The following is an 18,458-nucleotide window of genomic DNA, read 5'->3' as shown; positions in this document are numbered from 1 at the left end:
TAAATAAATTAAGGATGTTTTCCTAAGTGCTGTGGGGCTGAAGGAGGGGTGAGTAGCAAGTGCTTAGAAAGGGCACAGGTCCAAGCGCGTAGGGAATTTTCCGTTGATGGGGAGAAGAGCGATGCCTGAGCCAGCCTGTGAATTTTTCCCGTATTTTCTCCGTCCCTTCCCCCCGGCCCCAACTCAGCCCTTCCGCTGTGCCCACTGCCATTATTCCTGCAACATCTCCGGCTCGCTGAAGCGCCATTACAACCGGAAGCATCCCAACGAGGAGTACGTTAACGTGGGCACGGGCGAGCTTGCTGCCGAAGCCCTGATCCAGCAGGGTGAGTTTCCCTTCCGGCCCGAGCTTCGAGACGTTGGGGTGCCCCCCCAGTCCAACCAGTCAGTGGTGTTTATTGAGCGCTCACTGTACTAAGCGCTTGGGACAGGGCGGGGGGACCGTCAGGATGGGAGGTGGAGGTAAGGTGGATGAAGAGAGAGGAAAAGGGGAGGCCCAGACAGGGTCACGACGCTTGCCGGACTAACTTTGCCGGGAAAACACCGTTCCCTGGTTCTTTTGTTCTTTTACTAATTCTGATTATTCATCATCAATCGTATTTCTTGAGCGCTTACTGTGTGCAGAGCACTGGACTAAGCGCTTGGGAAGGACAAGTTGGCAACATATAGAGACAGTCCCAACCCAATAGTGGGCTTGTGTTGGTTAAGCATTTACACATAGAACAGCGCTTGACAAAGGGAAGCAGCGTGGCTCAGTGGAAAGAGCACAGGCTCTGGAGTCAGGGGTCGTGGGTTCAAATCCCGGCTCCGCCAATTGTCAGCTGGGGGACTTTGGGAAAGTCACTTCGCTTCTCTGCGCCCTCATCTGGAAAATGGGGATTAAGACTGTGAGCACTGCTTAAGAGAAGCAGTGTGGCTCAGTGGAAAGAGCCCGGGCTTTGGAGTCAGAGGTCGTGGGTTCAAATCCCGGCTCCACCAACTGTCAGCTGGGTGACTTTGGGCAAGTCACTTCGCTTCTCTGCGCCTCAGTTACCTCATCTGGAAAATGGGGATTAAGACTGTGAGCACTGCTTAAGAGAAACAGTGGGAAGAGCATGGGCTTTGGAGTCAGAGGTCGTGGGTTCAAATCCAGGCTCCACCAATTGTCAGCTGGGTGACTTTGGGCAAGTCACTTTGCTTCTCTGCGCCTCAGTTACCTCATCTGGAAAATGGGGATTAAGACTGTGAGCACTGCTTAAGAGAAGCAGTGTGGCTCAGTGGAAAGAGCCCGGGCTTTGGAGTCAGAGGTCGTGGGTTCAAATGCCGGCTCCACCAATTGTCAGCTGGGTGACTTTGGGCAAGTCACTTCGCTTCTCTGCACCTCAGTTACCTCATCTGGAAAATGGGGATGAAGACTGTGAGCCCCCCATGGGACAACCTGATCACCTTGTAACCTCCCCAGCACTTAGAACAGTGCTTTGCACATAGTAAGCGCTTAATAAATGCCATTATTATTATTATTAATAATAATAATAAGTACCATCATTATTATTAGTAGTAGTAGTAAGCGCTTAACAAATACCATTATTATTATCATATGGCAGGTACCATACTAAGTACTGGAGAATTACAACCTGATCAGGTTGGACAGAGCCCAAGTCTCCAGATTGGGTTCACCATCTTAATCCCCATTATACAGATGAGGGAACTGAGGCACAGAGGCGTACAGTGACTTGCCCAAGGTCACCCAGCAGACACGTGACGGAGCCAGGTTTAGAACCCAGGTCCTCTGGTTCCCAGGCCCGTGCTCTTTCCACTAAGCCACCCTGTCCTCTACCCTTGGCCCTCACTCGGAACGGCGAGACGGCCGTAGATCAGAGAAGGAGAGGGGGACAGGGGAGGGATATACACTGTGGCTCAACTCTGCTTGATAGAATGATGTAGAGTTTCATTTTCGGTAGCAATTTACTTGGAACTCTTAATGTCAGGGTCCAGGTAGCTTATACTGTCTCCCACCTACCTTTCCTATAAATTGATCAGCATTCCATCAACTGGGTAGAAATGTATTTTCCTCAGCCTCGAGGCCAATTAAGCCTCTGCCTTACCACAGAGATTACACCGTTTCATTTGTTGTTCCATAATTAAAGTCACAATTTCTAAGGTGGCGCCGGTAATTAACGCGAGCTACTGTTCAATTCATTTTAACTTCAGCACGGTATAGACAAGCCGTTCCCTTTAAATGAGTTTTTACGAGCCAGTGCTGCGGAGCGAATCTTTAATTTCATTTCTCGGGCTGATAATAGCTTTGACCTGTCCTGAGTCACGGAAAGTGTGCTGCTTGGTGTTGCTGTATATCATACTTTAGGTTGTACGGAAATGCGAGGTGGTTAGTCGGCGTGACTCGGTGGAAAGAGCCCGGGCTTTGGAGTCAGAGGTCATGGGTTCAAATCCCGGCTCTGCCACTTCTCAGCTGTGTGACTTTGGGCAGGTCACTTCACTTCTCTGGGCCTCAGTTACCTCATCTGTAAAATGGGGGTGAAGACTGTGAGCCCCCGTGGGACCACCTGATCATCTTGTAACCTCCCCAGCGCTTAGAAAAGTGCTTTGCAAATAGTAAGCGCCTAATAAATGCCATTATTATTTTCTTTTTAGTCTCAAATGTAATGACCAAAATTATGGTGAGGGGAAATGTGTTTTTAGGCGCAATTAATGGCCAGCAGGATGGCCTAGTGGAAAGAGCACAAACCTGTGAGGCAGAGGCCCTGGGTTCTAATCCCAGCCCCATCAATTGCTTGGTGTGTGACTTTGGATAAGCCTCTTAACTTCTCTGTGCCTCAGTTGACTCATTTGTATAACGGGGATTCAGTACCGCTTCTTCCTTAGTTTACTTAGACTGTGAATCCCATGTGGGACAGGGACTGTGTCCAACTTGATTAATTTGTATCTGCCCCATATCTTAGAACAGGGCTGGACATTTAGTAAATGCTTACCAAATACCATCGAAAATAAAACAAAACACTAAAAAGTTCTCTTTTCCTTCAACTGCAAAAGACGGCATTTAAGACAGAGAACAGTGAGCCTCTGTTTAGTTGGCCTTGTTGCAGAGGATTCAGAAGTAGTAGTAATAATAATAATAATAATAATAATAATAATAATGAGGGCATTTATTAAGCCCTTACTCTGTGCAAAACACTGTTCTAAGTGCTGGGGAGGTTACAAGGCAATCAGATTATCCCACAGGGGGCTCACAGTCTTAATCCCCATTTTACAGACGAGGTAACTGAAGCCCAGAGAAGTTAAGTGACTTGCTCAAAGTCACACAGCTGACAATTGGCGGAGCCGGAATTTGAACCCATGACCTCTGACTCCAAAGCCCGGGCTCTTTCCACTGAGCCAGTATTCATGCATTCATTCAGTTGTATTTATTGAGTGCTTACTGTGCGCAAAGCAACGGACTTAGCTCTTGGGAGAGTACAACATAACAATAAACAGACACATTCCCTGCCCACAGTGAGCTAACAGTCTAAAAGGGGAGACAGTAGTAGTTAGACTATTGAGATTATCAGATTAGTGAGAAGCAGCGTGGCTCAGTGGAAAGAGCCTGGGCTTTGGAGTCAGAGGTCGTGGGTTCGAATCCCGGCTAGGCCACTTGTCAGCTGTGTGACTTTGGGCAAGTCACTTAACTTCTCTGGGCCTCAGTTACCTCATCTGTAAAATAGAGATTGACTGTGAGTCCCCCGTGGGACAACCTGATCACCTTGTATCCTCCCCAGCGCTTAGAACAGTGCTTTGCACATAGTAAGTGCTTAACAAATGCCACCATCATCATCATCATTATTTAATAAGTGCTTACTTTGGGTAGGCAGTAAGTACTCTAGACTGTAAGCTCGGTGTGGGCAGGGAACCAATCTACCAACTCTGCTATATCATACTCTTCCACACACTTAGTACAGTGCTCTGCACACAGTAAGCGCTCAATAAATGCGACGGATGGATCGATTTCCCTGTGGGCGCCTCCCAGCACCCCCCGGGAGCTCAGCCTGAGATGCCTCGGCTGGCCCCTCTCTCGCATCTCTACTCATCAATCGTATTTATTGAGCGCTTACTGTGTGCAGAGCACTGTACTAAGCGCTTACTCCCGTGTGAGAGAGTTGAGCGGCCGTGGTGGCTGAAGAGCCTTTGTTGGAAAATGCCATTTTGAAAAGTTCGGGCCTAAAGGTCACCCCTCTGCCTTCCAAGCCTTCCCCAAGTTATTTGAGGCCTTTTCCTAGGCGTAATTTTTCTGTGCCTCAGTTCCCTCATCTGTAAAGTGGGGATTAAGCTGGTGAGCCCCAGGGACTGTGTCCAACTTGATTAGCTTGTATCCACCCAGCATTTAGTAATAATAATAATAATGGCATTTATTAAGTTCTTACTATGTGCAAAGCACTGTACAAAGAGCTGGGGAGGTTACAAGGTGATCAGGTTGTCCCACAGGGGGCTCAGAGTCTTAATCCCATTTTACAGATGAGGTAACTGAGGCGCAGAGAAGTGAAGTGACTTGCCCAAAGTCACCCAGCTGACAATTGGCGGAGCCGGGATTTGAACCCTTGAACTCTGACTCCAAAGCCCGGGCTCTTTCCACTGAGCCAAGCTGCTTCATACCAGCCTGGCACATTGTAAAGCACTTAACAAGTGTACCATTAAAATAATAAAACCCAAATCCCATGCTCATGTCAGACCCTGCCCAAATCCGGGCTCTGGTTGGTGCCGGAATATCTGGCATTTCGTGGCGAGTCATGGTGTCAGATTGGTCTAAAAGTCACAGCCTTTTTCCAGGATGGAGCCATCCCAAATCCCAAAATGAGAAGCAGCGTGGCTCAACGGAAAGAGCCCGGGTTTTGGAGTCAGAGGTCATGGGTTCAAATCCCGGCTCTGCCAACTGTCGGCTGTGTGACTTCGGGCAAGTCACTTCACTTCTCTGGGCCTCAGTTACCTCATCTGTAAAATGGGAGATTAAGACTGTGAGCCCCCCGCGGGACAACCTGATCACCTTGTAACCTCCCCAGCGCTTAGAACAGTGCTTTGCACATAGTAAGCACTTAATAAATGTCATTAAAAAAAAAAAAATCCGGGGGGGGATGCCCGGTTTAATTTCCCCTCTCACCTGCTTTCCAGGAGGCATCAAGTGTCCAATTTGCAGTTTTGTCTATGGTACCAAGTGGGAATTCAACAGGCACCTGAAGAACAAGCACAGTCTGAAGCTGGTGGAGAATGACGGTGGCACCAAGTGGGAGGTAAACTTTGGGATCCGGGACCCAGGACGTGGCCGGCATGCCGAGCACTGTACTAAGCTCTTGGGAGAGTCTAATGCAACAGAGTGGGTAGACGTGTTCACTGCCCACAACAAGCTTGAGGGGGGATTTAAAGATGCAATTGAAGGAGCTTTCCTCTGGTTCCAGGTGACCCTCCATGACATATCCACCATCCAGTTATTCCCCACCTTTCTCCAGATTAGGTAATTCCAGCTCCTTTACCTTGTCCCTGCGCATCCTGAAATCGACCACTCTGTTGCTCTCTAATTTCTGTAGAATCCTCAGTTGATGAGCCCTAAACCGAGGTCTGTGGTTTAATAATAATAATGATAATAATGTTGGTATTTGTTAAGCGCTTACTATGTGCCAAGCACTGTTCTAAGCGCTGGGGTAGATACAAGGTAATCAAATTGTCCCACATGGGGCTCACAGTCTTCATCCCCATTTTCCAGATGAGGGAACTGAGGCCCAGTGAAGTGACTTGCCCAAGGTCACACAGCAGACATGTGGTGTAGCCGGGATACGAACCCATGACCTCGGACTCCAAAGCCCGGGCTCTTTCCACTGAGCCACGCTGCTTCCTGGGAGGTTTAAGAAAGAGAAGCAGCATGGCCTAGTGGATGGAGCTCGGGGCTGGCAGTCAGAAGGACCTGGGTTCTAATCCTGCTTCCGCCTCTTGATGATACTTGTGAAGCACTTACTATGTGCCAAACAGTTCTAAGCACTGGGGTAGACACAGGGTAATCAGGATGTCCCACGTGGGGCTCACAGTCTTGATCCCCATTTTACAGAGGAGGTAACTGAGGCCCAGAGAAGTGAAATGATTTGCCCAAAGTCACACAGCTGATAAATGGCGGAGCCGGGATTAGAACCCACGACCTCTGATTCCCAAGCCCGGCCCTTTCCACTAAGCCACCCTGCTTCTCAAGCCACTTGTCTGCTATGTGCCCTTGGGCAAATCATTTCACTTCTCTGGGCCTCAGTTACCTGGGGATTGAGACCGTAAACTTGTGGGACATGGACTATATCCAAACTGATTAGGTTGCATCTACCCCACCATTTCGTGTAGTGCCTGGGACATGTAAGCCCCTAAAAAAATACCACAAAAAAGAAAAAAGGAAAAGGTCTCGGTACACTCAGTATGGACAGACTTCAGCTCCCACCTCTAGCATGTTAGGGCAAAGTAAAAGGCTCCTTGTGTCTTGGGAGCCTTTTTGGGAACAATGAGCGGCCATCATCTTCAGCTTGGGGTACACTCTGATCCCTCACTCTTTCTGCTGCCGCATTTGCCTCCAGTTCCAGGCTCCCTGCCTTTTGATCTGTCTCCGTTCCCTCACGGAGAGGTCAGAATGCCCTCGTTTGTCCTTCGGCCCTGACAGCGTATCTCTAAGCGGCTACAGCTCCATCATGTTTTATCTCGGACACCTGGAGCCGGAGCCATCAATGACCTGAAGTCACTTGCTCTGTTGAGGGCAGAATTGGGGTGTTGAAATGCCTCTGTCGGCCTTTTTGGGGGTCAGGAGGTGACTGCATGCAGAAGCCCCTTCCTTCCTCTCCATCCCCCCATCTTACCTCCTTCCCTTCCCCACAGCACCTGTATATATGTTGGTACATATTTATTACTCTATTTATTTTACTTGTACATATCTATTCTATTTATTTTATTTTGTTAGTATGTTTGGTTTTGTTCTTTGTCTCCCCCTTTTAGACTGTGAGCCCACTGTTGGGTAGGGACCGTCTCTATATGTTGCCAACTTGTACTTACCAAGTGCTTAGTACAGTGCCCTGCACACAGTAAGCGCTCAATAAATACGATTGATTGATTGATTGATCGGTTTTGTCTGGGGGAACACTGGATGCTGGGAGCGTTGCCAAGCTTCCCCCTGCCGCTGACGGTTTGTGTCTAGCTCACCACAGAGATCTCTGAAGAAGCAGCCACCCAGTACCTGCACATCGCGGAGGCTGAAGAAGATGCCCAGGGAACCCAGGCGGCAGTAGCAGCCCTGCAAGACCTGCGGTACACAGCTGAGAATGGTGAGGGAACGGGAAGGGGCAGTTCCCCTGGGAATTGCCCAGCGCTGGCTGTTTGGGAGACTAGCCCCCCGACAGAAGCCCACCCACCATGGTAGTCCTGGCTTAACTAGGAGCGACCCCACCACTCCTCCTTGGAGAGGAGGAGGGCCCCTGGGGGGGTCTCCTCCTCATCCTGGCCACAGGGCCTACTGCCACGGTCACTGAAGACTCTTATTACTCTATTTATTTATTTATTTTACTTGTACATATCTATTTATTTTATTTTGTTAGTATGTTTGGTTTTGTCTCCCCCTTTTAGACTGTGAGCCCACTGTTGGGTAGGGACTGTCTCTATATGTTGCCAATTTGTGCTTCCCAAGCGCTTAGTACAGTGCTCTGCACACAGTAAGCGCTCAATAAATACGACTGATGACGATGAAGAACAGTCGGGGGCTTTGGTTGTTTTTTTTAGGTGGTATCTGTCAAGCACATACTATGAGACAGGTGCTGTTCTAAGTGATGAGGCAGATGCAAGTGAATTAGTTTGGACGCAGTCCTCGTCCCACATGGGGCTCACAGTCAAGGTAGGAGAGAGAACAAGAGAACTGAGGCACGGAGAAGACAAGTGACTTTCCCAGGGTCACACAACAAGCAGTTGGCAGAGCTGAGATTCAAACCCAAGTCTTCCGATTCCCAGGCCCGGGGTCTTTCCACTGGGACGCGCTGATTTCTGAAGCCACGGCTAATGCCTCAGCTTCCTCAACTGCAAAATGGGGATTCGATCCATGTTCTCCCTGCTGCTCAGACTGAGAGCCCCAGGTGGAATAGGGACTGTGTCTGAGGTGGTATTTACCACAGTATTTAAAACAGTGCTTGACACAGAGGATGTGCTGAACCAATACCATTAAAAAAAACCCCGAAAACAGAAAGGTGCTGTTTTGAACTTTTCAGTACTAAGTGGCAACTCAGGTGTGGTTGGTGAAATGAAGTGAGTGAGTGAATCTGGAGTCCATTTCCCCCAGCTAGAGAGCATCATCCTCTCGCCCCCTGTGTGGGCACCAATGGCCCGAACCAGGGTGACGATAGGAAGGGGTAGACCTATGAATTAGAAGGGAGGAAGCAGCATAGCCTAGTCACTTCGCTTCTCTGTGCCTCTCTTACCGCATCTATAAAATGGGGATGAAGATCGGGAGCCTCATGTGGGACGGGGACTGTGCCCGACCTGACTAACTTGAATCTACCCCAAGGCATAGTACAATGCCTGGCACCATAGTACGTGCTTAACAAATATCATTCTTTAAAAAAAAAGGCCAAATATGGGTCAGAGTGGAGGCTACGATGACATCAACCCTGAACCCAGCAAAGGTGCCAAACAACCCTGTCCGGGGTGAGATTCTGGCTTATTTTCCTTTCCCCTATTTAAATTAAATTATTTAATTTTTATTTTATTAGATTGTCATTTTTGTTATTAGAATATTATTTTATTAGATTAAATTATCACCTGTATATGTGTATATATGCTTGTACATATTTATTAGTCTGTTGATTGATTATTTTACTTGTACATATTTTTTATTTTATTTTGTTAATATGTTTTGTTTTGTTATCTGTCTCCCCCTTCTAGACTGTGAGCCCGCTGTTGGGTAGGGACTGTCTCTATATGTTGCCAAGTGCTTTGCACATAGTAAGCGCTTAACAAATGCCAACATTATTGTACTTCCCAAGCACTTAGTTCAGTGCTCTGCACACAGTAAGCGCTCAATAAATGCGATCGAATGAATGAATTAAATTGGTCAAGGAGCCCAAGTCTGTGAGAGAAACTGGCAGACCCAGTACAGAGTTATGTGACCTTTTCTTCCCCAAACTCACTCGGGAATTTTTCACTTGAGCCCTTTCCAGCTCTTCCCGGAGCAACTGTATAGCACATCCCCTGAGGAGCGGAAAAAAGGCTTGAGATGAACACAGATCAATCCATTGTATTTATTGAGCGCTTCCTGCGGGCAGAATGCTGTAGTAAGCATTCAAGAGAGTAATAATAATAATAATGATGGCATTTGTTAAGCTCTTACAGTGTGCTGGGCCCTGTACTAATCACTGGGGTGGATACAACGTGGCTCAGTAGAAAGACCACAGGCTTTGGAGTCAGAGTTCATTGATTTGAATCCCGGCTCTGCCAATCAATCAATCAATCGCATTTATTGAGCGCTTACTGTGTGCACAGCACTGCACTAAACACTTGGGAAGTACAAGTTGGCAACATACAGAGACAGTCCCTACCCAACAGTGGGCTCACAGTCTAAAAGGGGGAGACAGAGAACAAAACCAAACATATTAACAAAATAAAATAAATAGAATAGATATGTACAAGTAAAATAAATAAATAAATATGTACTAACATATATACATCTATGCAGGTGCTGTGGGGAAGGGAAGGAGGTAAGACGTGTGACTTTGGGCAAGTCACTTCACTTCTCTGTTCCTCAGTTACCTCATCTGTAAAATGGGGATTAAGACTGTGAGCCCCAAGTGGGACAACCTGATCACCTTGTAGCCCCCCAGCGCTTAGAACAGTGCTTGGCACTTAGTAAGCGCTTAACAAATACCACCATTATTATTATTATTATTATACAAGCAAATCGTGTTGGACACGGTCCCTGTCCCAAAATGCGATGGCTCTGTGCAAGCTTTTTTCCAGTGGTATTTGTTAAGCGCTTCCTATGTGTCAAAATGGTTCTAAGCACCTGGCTAGATACCTGTTAATTAGGTCAGACACAGTACCTGTGAACCCAAGTAGGAGGGAGATCATCATCATCATCAATCGTATTTATTGAGCGCTTACTATGTGCAGAGCACTGTACTAAGCGCTTGGGAAGTACAAATTGGCAACATATAGAGACAGTCCCTACCCAACAGTGGGCTCACAGTCTAAAAGGGGGAGACAGAGAACAAGACCAAACAGACTAACAAAGTAAAATAAATAGAATAGATATGTACAAATAAAATAAATAAATAAATAAATAGAGTAATAAATATGTACAAACATATACACTTTTAGACTGTGAGCCCACTGTCTTTTAGACTGTGAGCCCACTGTCGGGTAGGGACTGTCTCTATTTGTTGCCAATTTGTACTTCCCAAGCGCTTAGTACAGTGCTCTGCACATAGTAAGCGCTCAATAAATACGATTGATGATGATGATATATACAGGTGCAGGGAGATGCTCTGGTTTCTTTCCAGTCGGTTTCCCCTCCTACAGTTTCTGTTGGGAACCTCGCTTTGCGCCTATCGGGAAAGTTTTTCGCACTGGGGAAGTCTATGTGTGAACTGCAGGCATTCCGGGGATCCGGGGAGAGGGGCCTGCTTCCCGACCGGGAAGCTCGAGCGCTTTGCTTCTGTGGCTCTGAGAGTCTCCCGCTCCCCGTTTGTCTCCCCAGGGGAGAGGCTGGACCCCACGGCCGTCAACATCCTCCAGCAGATCCTCGAGCTGGGCAACGAGAGTCACGACGCCGTCGCCTCCGTCGTGGCCATGGCGCCAGGGACCGTCACCGTGGTGGAGCAGGTCGGGGTTCTTGCCGCCGCCACGTCTGCTGCCCCCGTTTCCTTCGTTTCCTGGGGGCGGGGGGCGCGTTGTAGCGTCGCGTTCCCAAGAGAAAGCAGCGCGGTAAAGTGGATCGAGCGTGGGCCTGGGAGTGTGAACATTCACTCATTCATTCATTCAGTCGTATTTATTGAGCGCTTACTGAGTGCGCAGAGCACTGGACTAAGCGCTTGGGAAGGACAAGTTGGCAACATGTAGAGACGGTCCCTACCCAACAGCGGGCTCACAGTCTCGTGGGTTCTAATCCCAGCTTCACAACTTATCAGTCATCATCATCATCAATCGTATTTATTGAGCGCTTACTGTGTGCAGAGCACTGGACTAAGCGCTTGGGAAGGACAAGTTGGCAACATGTAGAGACGGTCCCTACCCAACAGTGGGCTCACAGTCTCGTGGGTTCTAATCCCAGCTCCACAACTTATCAATCAGTCAGTCGTATTTATTGAGCACTTACTGTGTGCAGAGCACTGGACTAAGCGCTTGGGAAGGACAAGCTGGCAACATGTAGAGACGGTCCCTACCCAACAGTGGGCTCACAGTCTCGTGGGTTCTAATCCCAGCTCCACAACTTATCAGTCATCATCATCATCAATCGTATTTATTGAGCGCTTACTGTGTGCAGAGCACTGGACTAAGCACTTGGGAAGTACAAGTTGGCAACATATAGAAACGGTCCCTACCCAACAGTGGGCTCACAATCTCGTGGGTTCTAATCCCAGCTCCACAACTTATCAATCAATCAGTCGTATTTATTGAGCGCTTACTGTGTGCAGAGCACTGTACTAAGCGCTCAGGGAGTACAAGTTGGCAACATATAGAGACGGTCCCTACCCAACAGTGGGCTCACAGTCTAGAAGGACTGTGCTTATCTGCACAGGACTTATCCGCTGCGTGACCTTGGTGGAGCAAGTCACTTCTCTGCGCCTCAGTTACCTCATCTGTAAAATGGGGATTGAGAATGTGAGCCCCCACATGGGACTGGGACCGTGCCCACCCAATTTGCCCACTCCAGTGCTTAGAACAGTGTCCGGCACATAGTAAGCGCTTGGCAAATTCCACAATTATCATCAAGTCTGGTCACAGGAGTGTGCCTACTGACCAGTCATTTATTGAGTGATGACTCAATAATGCCAATTTGTACTTCCCAAGCGCTTAGTACAGTGCTCTGCACATAGTAAGCGCTCAGTAAATACAATTGATGATGATGATGACTGGGCCTGTACTAAGAGCTCATCAAATAAGTTACTGTAGAATTGAGAGACACAATCCCGATCCTAATCAATCAATCAATCAATCGTATTTATTGAGCGCTTACTGTGTGCAGAGCACTGTACTAAGCGCTTGGGAAGTACAAGTTATCACTAAGGTGAATTGCAGACAGGAGGAGCAAAAGAATCTAAAGGCGCGAACACAAGTGCCTGGCCCCGGGTATGGATTCTGGGTCAATATGTTCGAAAGCTCTGGGTTTAGGTGAGCAGCCGCTCTTTTTGACCCCAAGGGAAGCAGCGTGGCTCAGTGGAAAGAGCCTGGGCTTTGGAGTCGGAGGTCGTGGGTTCAAATCCCAGCTCCGCCGCCTGTCAGCTGTGTGACCTTGGGCAAGTGACTTCTCTGGGCCTCAGTTCCCTCATCTGTAAAATGGGGATGAAGACTGTGAGCCCCACGTGGGACAACCTGATTACCTTGTATCTACCCCAGCGCTTAGAACATCATCATCATCATCATCATCAATCGTATTTATTGAGCGCTTACTATGTGCAGAGCACTGCACTAAGCGCTTGGGAAGTACAAATTGGCAACACGTAGAGACAGTCCCTACCCAACAGTGGGCTCACAGTCTAAAAGGGGGAGACAGAGAACAAAACCAAACATACCAACAAAATAAAATAAATAGGATAGATATGTACAAGTAAAATAAATAAATAAATAGAGTAATGAATAAAGAACAGCGCTTGGCACATAGTAAGCGCTTAACAAATACCAACATTATTATTATTATTATTATTATCCCTTCATTTTCCTTTCATAAGGGCAGAAATCTTTCCTTCTGACCTTCTCACGAGATTGCAGAATAAAAGTAAGAAGCAGTGATGTTTAGTGGCTAGAGCATGGGCCGAGGACTGTGCTCGTTCTTGCCTGGCCCACGTCCTCCCCCTGGCCTGAAATGCCCTCCCTCCATACATCCGCCAAACTAGCTCTCCTCCTCCCTTCAAAGCCTTACTGCGAGCTCACCTCCTCCAGGAGGCCTTCCCAGACTGAGCCCCCTTTTTCCTCTTCTCCCCATCCCCCCGCCCTACCTCCTTCCCCTCCCCACAGCACTTGCATATACATTTGTACAGATTTATTACTCTATTTTACTTGTACATATTTACTACTCTATTTTATTAATGGTGTGCCTCGAGCTATAATTCTATTTATTCTAACCGTTTTGACACCGGTCTACATGTTTTGTCGTCTGTCTCCCCCTTCTAGACTGTGAGCCCGTTGTTAGGTAGGGACCGTCTCTATATGTTGCCAACTTGTACTTCCCAAGCGCTTAGTACAGTGCTCTGCACACAGTAAGCGCTCAATAAATATGATTGAATGAATCAATGTGCAGAGCACTGTATTAAGGAGAGTACAGTATAACAGACGCATTCCCTGCCCACAACGAGCGTACAGTTTAGAGGATGAGCCTACAATCTGGAGGGTATTTATTGAGCACTTACTGTGTGCAGAGCACCGTACTAAGTGCTTGGGAGAGTACAATATAACAGACAAATTCCCTGTCCCAAATGAGTCTAGAGGATGAGCTTACAGTGTAGAGAGTATTTATTGAGCACTTACTGTGTGCAGAGCACTGTACTAAGCGCTTGAGAGAATACAATATAACAGACACATTCCCCGCCTACAACGAGCTTACAGTCTGGAGGACAAGTCTACAAGTCTAGAGGGTATTTATTGAACATTCATTATGTGAGGAGCACTGTACTAAGTGCTTTGGAGAGGACAGTTCAACAGAGTTGGTAGGCACGTTCCCGGCTCTCATCATCATCAATCGTATTTATTGAGCGCTTACTGTATGCAGAGCACTGTACTAAGCGCTTGGGAAGTACAAGTTGGCAACATACAGAGACAGTCCCTACCCAACAGTGGGCTCACAGTCTAAAAGGGGGAGACAGAGAACAAAACCAAACATACTAACAAAATAAAATAAATCAGTGAGCTTACAGTGGAATGAAGAGTTCACTGTGGTGTGGAGAGTTCAGATTATTAGGACGCCTTGTTTTCTTCGAGACTCAGGCCGAGCCACTGGGTCTCTCTGTCTCTGTCAGACCCGAGGTGAGCCGAGGAGTCGGGGACACGTCGAACTGTGTGTGAATCGTTTACGAATAAAGTAACGTGAGCACTGGAAAAAAGACGTCCGATCTCCTCTGCGGGTTCCGTTTTCCACGGGTCCGGCGTCAGGGATCTAAGCCCCCTATTCAGTCAGTTAATCAGATCATCAATTGTATTTATTGAGCGCTTACTATGTGCAGAGCACTGTACTAAGCGCTTGGGAAGTCCAAATTGGCAACACATAGAGACAGTCCCTACCCAACAGTGGGCTCACAGTCTAAAAGGGGGAGACAGAGAACAAAACCAAACATACTAACAAAATAAAGTAAATAGAATAGAATCAGATGGAGTAGCTCTATCAAGATTAGCTCCCCTTGTAAACAAGCCCCGACTTTCTCATTATGGATTTTCTTCGTCTATTATTTCGCCCCGGACAAAAACCGTATAACTGAAGAAGGAGCAGTGACTAATGAAAATGACTCACCCCAAAGCCTTTTACTTTCTTGGCTTCTAATAGTGAAGTTCATGGAGATATAGGGAATTGTCCTAAGGTGGATGTGTGTTTGGAGAGAGATTAGGCAGGGAGGGAGCCCAAAAAGAAACTGGCTGACTTGTGGAAAGAGCTGTGAGAGTTGTCCCCCAGTACAGTCCATTCTCCAGGCAAATCCTGCATTCAAATCAAATAGTTGTGTTTCTTGAGTACTTATTGTGTGCAGATCACTGTACTAAAGGGAGAACAATAGAACAGAGTTGGCAGACATGTTTCCTGCCCACAAATCAATCAATCAATCAATCAATCAATCGTATTTATTGAGCACTTACTGTGTGCCGAGCACTGTACTAAGCACTTGGGAAGTACAAGTTGGCAACATATAGAGACAGTCCCTACCCAACAGTGGGCTCACAGTCTAGAAGGGGGAGACAGAGAACAGGGACAGACATTAAAGTGGAGAAGCAGTCAGAGGAACTGGGTTCTAATCCAGGCTCTGCAACTCATCTGCTGGGTGACCTTGGACAGGTCATTTAACTTCTTGGGGGCCTCAGTTAACTCATTTGTAAAACGGGGGTTAAAACTATGAGCTCCAGTGGGACATGGACTGTGTCTAACCTGGTTGGGTTGTATCTAATTTGTACTTCCCAAGCGCTTAGTACAGTGCTCTGCACATAGTAAGCGCTCAATAAATACGTTTGATGATGATGATGATGATCTACCCCAGCACTGTGGTCTTCAAGAGTTCTCCCATTCAGACATGCCATGTGGGTGGCTAGATGGTGCTGCTTTTTTTGTTGCTGCTATTGTTGTTTTTTAGTGGTATTTGTTATGGGCTTAATATGTGCCAGGCACCGTTCTAAGTGCTGGGGTAGATACAAGCTAATCAGGTTGGACACAGTTCATGTCCCACATGGGGCTCACGGTCTTAATCCCCATTTTACAGGTGAGGTAACTGAGGCACAGAAAAGTTAAGTGACTTGCCCAAAGTCACACAGCAGACAAGCGGCAGAGCTGGAACCCAGGTCCTTCTGACTCCCAGCCCTGGGCTCTATCCACTAAGCCACGTTGCTTGTCTGAGCCCGCTGTTGGGTAGGGACCGTCTCTATATGTTGCCAACTTGGACTTCCCAAGCGCTTAGTACAGTGATCTGCACACAGTAAGTGCTCAATAAATACGATTGAATGAATAGGGGCCGGGAGTTCAGCTTGTTGCTTTTCTTTATCCGGGCCCAAGTGACAGGGGGTGAATCAAGATGACTCAGCCCCTACTCAGACTGTCTGAAGAGATTTGGAAGTTTGTAGCCCCTGAAACTTGGCCAGACCCTCGTACTCAGCGATTGTTCTTATTGAGCCCCTACTTTGGGCAGAGCACTGTACTAAGCACTTGGGAAAGTACAGTATAGTAGACAAATTCCTTGCCTTTGAGGAGTTTACAGTCCATTGTGGACACAACGTTTTATTAAGATCTCGTATCGGTGTATCTGTTGTATTTATTGAGCATTTAGTGTGTGCAGAGTACTGTACTAAGTGCTTGGGAGAGTACAATATAACAGAGTTGGAAGACATTCCCTGCCCACAACAAGCTTACAGTTTAGAGGGGGAGGACAATAGTAATAATAATGATGATGGCTTTTATTAAGCGCTTACTATGTGCAAAGCACTGTTCTAAGCTCTGGGGAGGTTACAAGGTGGTCAGGTTGTCCCATGTGGGGCTCACAGTCCTCATCCCCATTTTACAGATGAGGTAACTGAGGCACAGATAAATTGACTTGCCCAAAGTCACACAGCTGATGTGGTGGAGGCAGGATTTGAACCCATGACCTCTGACTCCAAAACCCGTGCTCTTTCCACTGAGCCACGCTGCTTCTCTATAGAGTTAGTATACATAATCCCCCTCGGCCCCCCGTCAAGGAACGGATAGTCTACTGTGTGGAAAGCGCTCTACCAAGCGCTTGGGAGAGTACAGTTGTGTCGATAGACACGATCCCTGCCCTCCTTAAGCTTACCGTCGTCTACTGTGTGCAGAGCACTTTACTGAATGCTTTGAAGAGGGCACTGGGAATTAATGGTATTTATCGAGCACTTACTGTGTGCAGAGCACTGTACCGTAAGCTCGATCTCTAGACTGTAAGCTCATTGTGGGCAGGGGACGTGTTTGCTGTTTTGTACTCTCCAAAGCTCGTAGTAAGTGCACACAGAAAGTGCTCAATGAATACGATTGACTGACTGGCTTAGTGGACACGACCCCCGCAGCCCCGATGTCTGGCCCGGAGCAGGCCCCTGACCTCCCACCCTTCACTAACCATCATCAATCGTATTTATTGAGCGCTTACTGTGTGCAGAGCACTGTACTAAGCGCTTGGGAAGTACAAATTGGCAACACTAACGGCGCCTCACCCCCGTCCGCGCAGGTGACGGAAGAGGAGCAGGCGTCCGGCCACACGGTGATGATTCAGGAGACCCTGCAGCAGGCGTCGGTGGAGCTGGCCGAGCAACACCACCTGGTCGTGTCCGCGGACGAGGTGGAGGGGATCGAGACGGTGACGGTCTACACCCAGGGCGGGGAGCCCTCCGAGTTCATCGTGTATGTACAGGAGGCCCTGCAGTCCGCTGACCAACCAGCCGCAGACCAGGCCATGCCGGACCCTTAGGGGCCCACGCCTGGCTGGTCTCAGTCCAAGCAGTAGCTCCTCTTCCTCCGCCGCCCGCCATCCACCAGTACCTCCCAGTGGGAGCGGCCGCCACGTCAGCTGGGGGTCACTGATCCGTGAGGTGGGAGGGAGAACCGGACCTCCCCGAGTTTGGTCCTGGGGGAAGACAGCCCTCCGTCGCTCGGGGTTGTCCAGGGGAATCACTCTGCCTCGTGGTAGTGGCCCCGGCCTCCACCCTGTCCCGGCGAGGGCAAGCGGCGTCTATCGTTCCGCACACCCGGATCTCAAGGGTGGGGGCCCTGGGACCGGAGCGGTGGTGGATGTCTCTGGAGATATTCCCATCATGCCCCATAGCTGCCAGCAGCGGGCTCATGTGACCTCTCACTCTGCCGCAGGGAGCTCTTTGACCCCTCTTCCCTTCGGCTGGCTCTCCTGTCTCCTCCAACCTTCAACCTCCGCGCGCCCCGTCCGCTCCCCGCCCTGGCGATTCCGACCTGTTCGTTTCCATTCCGCGTCCCCCGAGCCAAAACGCTTGCCCGCGAGGGTCAGCATGGCCTGGGGTTGAAGGACTACAGGGCTGTCACTTGCCCACAGCATCGGCCTGCTGTTTCACATCCAAGAACGGAATCCAGACCCATTAGACTTCGAGTTTCCTGAGCAGTGAGCAATTTTCGCTTTGATCTCCTTCTGCGTGGTGCACTCTCTGCTGTCCGCAGAGGAGCCGGGACACATCTCTCTTCTGCCTTGCCTCTGATTGCGACAATAAACGGACCAAACTAGGCTTTTCTCTTGATTCTTTTTTGACAAGCTTGCGCACCCAGTTGGCGGTGTGCCGGGCTGGGCTTCCCGTCGTTCCCAGAAAAGAAGTCGCTCCTGGATAGGCCGGCGGAACGGGATCTTCCCAAGGTCCTGAGGGGCCTCCCCACTGCAGCCAACAGCCCCCTTCTTCCCGCCGTGGCCAAGCCCTCAGAGACACCAAGGTAGCGGGAACGGGAGGCGGCTCGGCTGGCGGGGTCCGTCAGCCTCCCGCGGGGAACGGTCGACAGCCTGAGCGGATGGAAATTGGATGGGGGAGCAGGGCAGGTCTGCCAGCTGCACTGAAATGCTTCCCTCAGC

The 18,458-nt window shown here is 48.7% G+C and overlaps 1 protein-coding gene across 1 annotated transcript in view; it reads left to right on the top strand.

The window, feature by feature from the left end:
* ZFAT (zinc finger and AT-hook domain containing) overlaps positions 1-18,121 on the top strand; it is a 74,031-nt gene extending 55,910 nt beyond the window's left edge. The window contains exons 12-16 of the mRNA XM_038760633.1: positions 188-326; positions 5,137-5,255; positions 7,181-7,307; positions 10,721-10,845; positions 17,103-18,121. Coding sequence (XP_038616561.1) covers positions 188-326; positions 5,137-5,255; positions 7,181-7,307; positions 10,721-10,845; positions 17,103-17,342 — 750 coding nt within the window. The 3' untranslated portion in view covers positions 17,343-18,121. The remainder of the gene's footprint in view (positions 1-187; positions 327-5,136; positions 5,256-7,180; positions 7,308-10,720; positions 10,846-17,102) is intronic.
* Positions 18,122-18,458: the final 337 nt, after the last annotated feature.

Source organism: Tachyglossus aculeatus, chromosome 18, assembly GCF_015852505.1.
Source record: "Tachyglossus aculeatus isolate mTacAcu1 chromosome 18, mTacAcu1.pri, whole genome shotgun sequence".
Taxonomy (NCBI): domain Eukaryota; kingdom Metazoa; phylum Chordata; class Mammalia; order Monotremata; family Tachyglossidae; genus Tachyglossus; species Tachyglossus aculeatus.
Note: the sequence above shows the minus strand (reverse complement) of the source record. Positions and strands in the feature narration are given on the sequence as shown.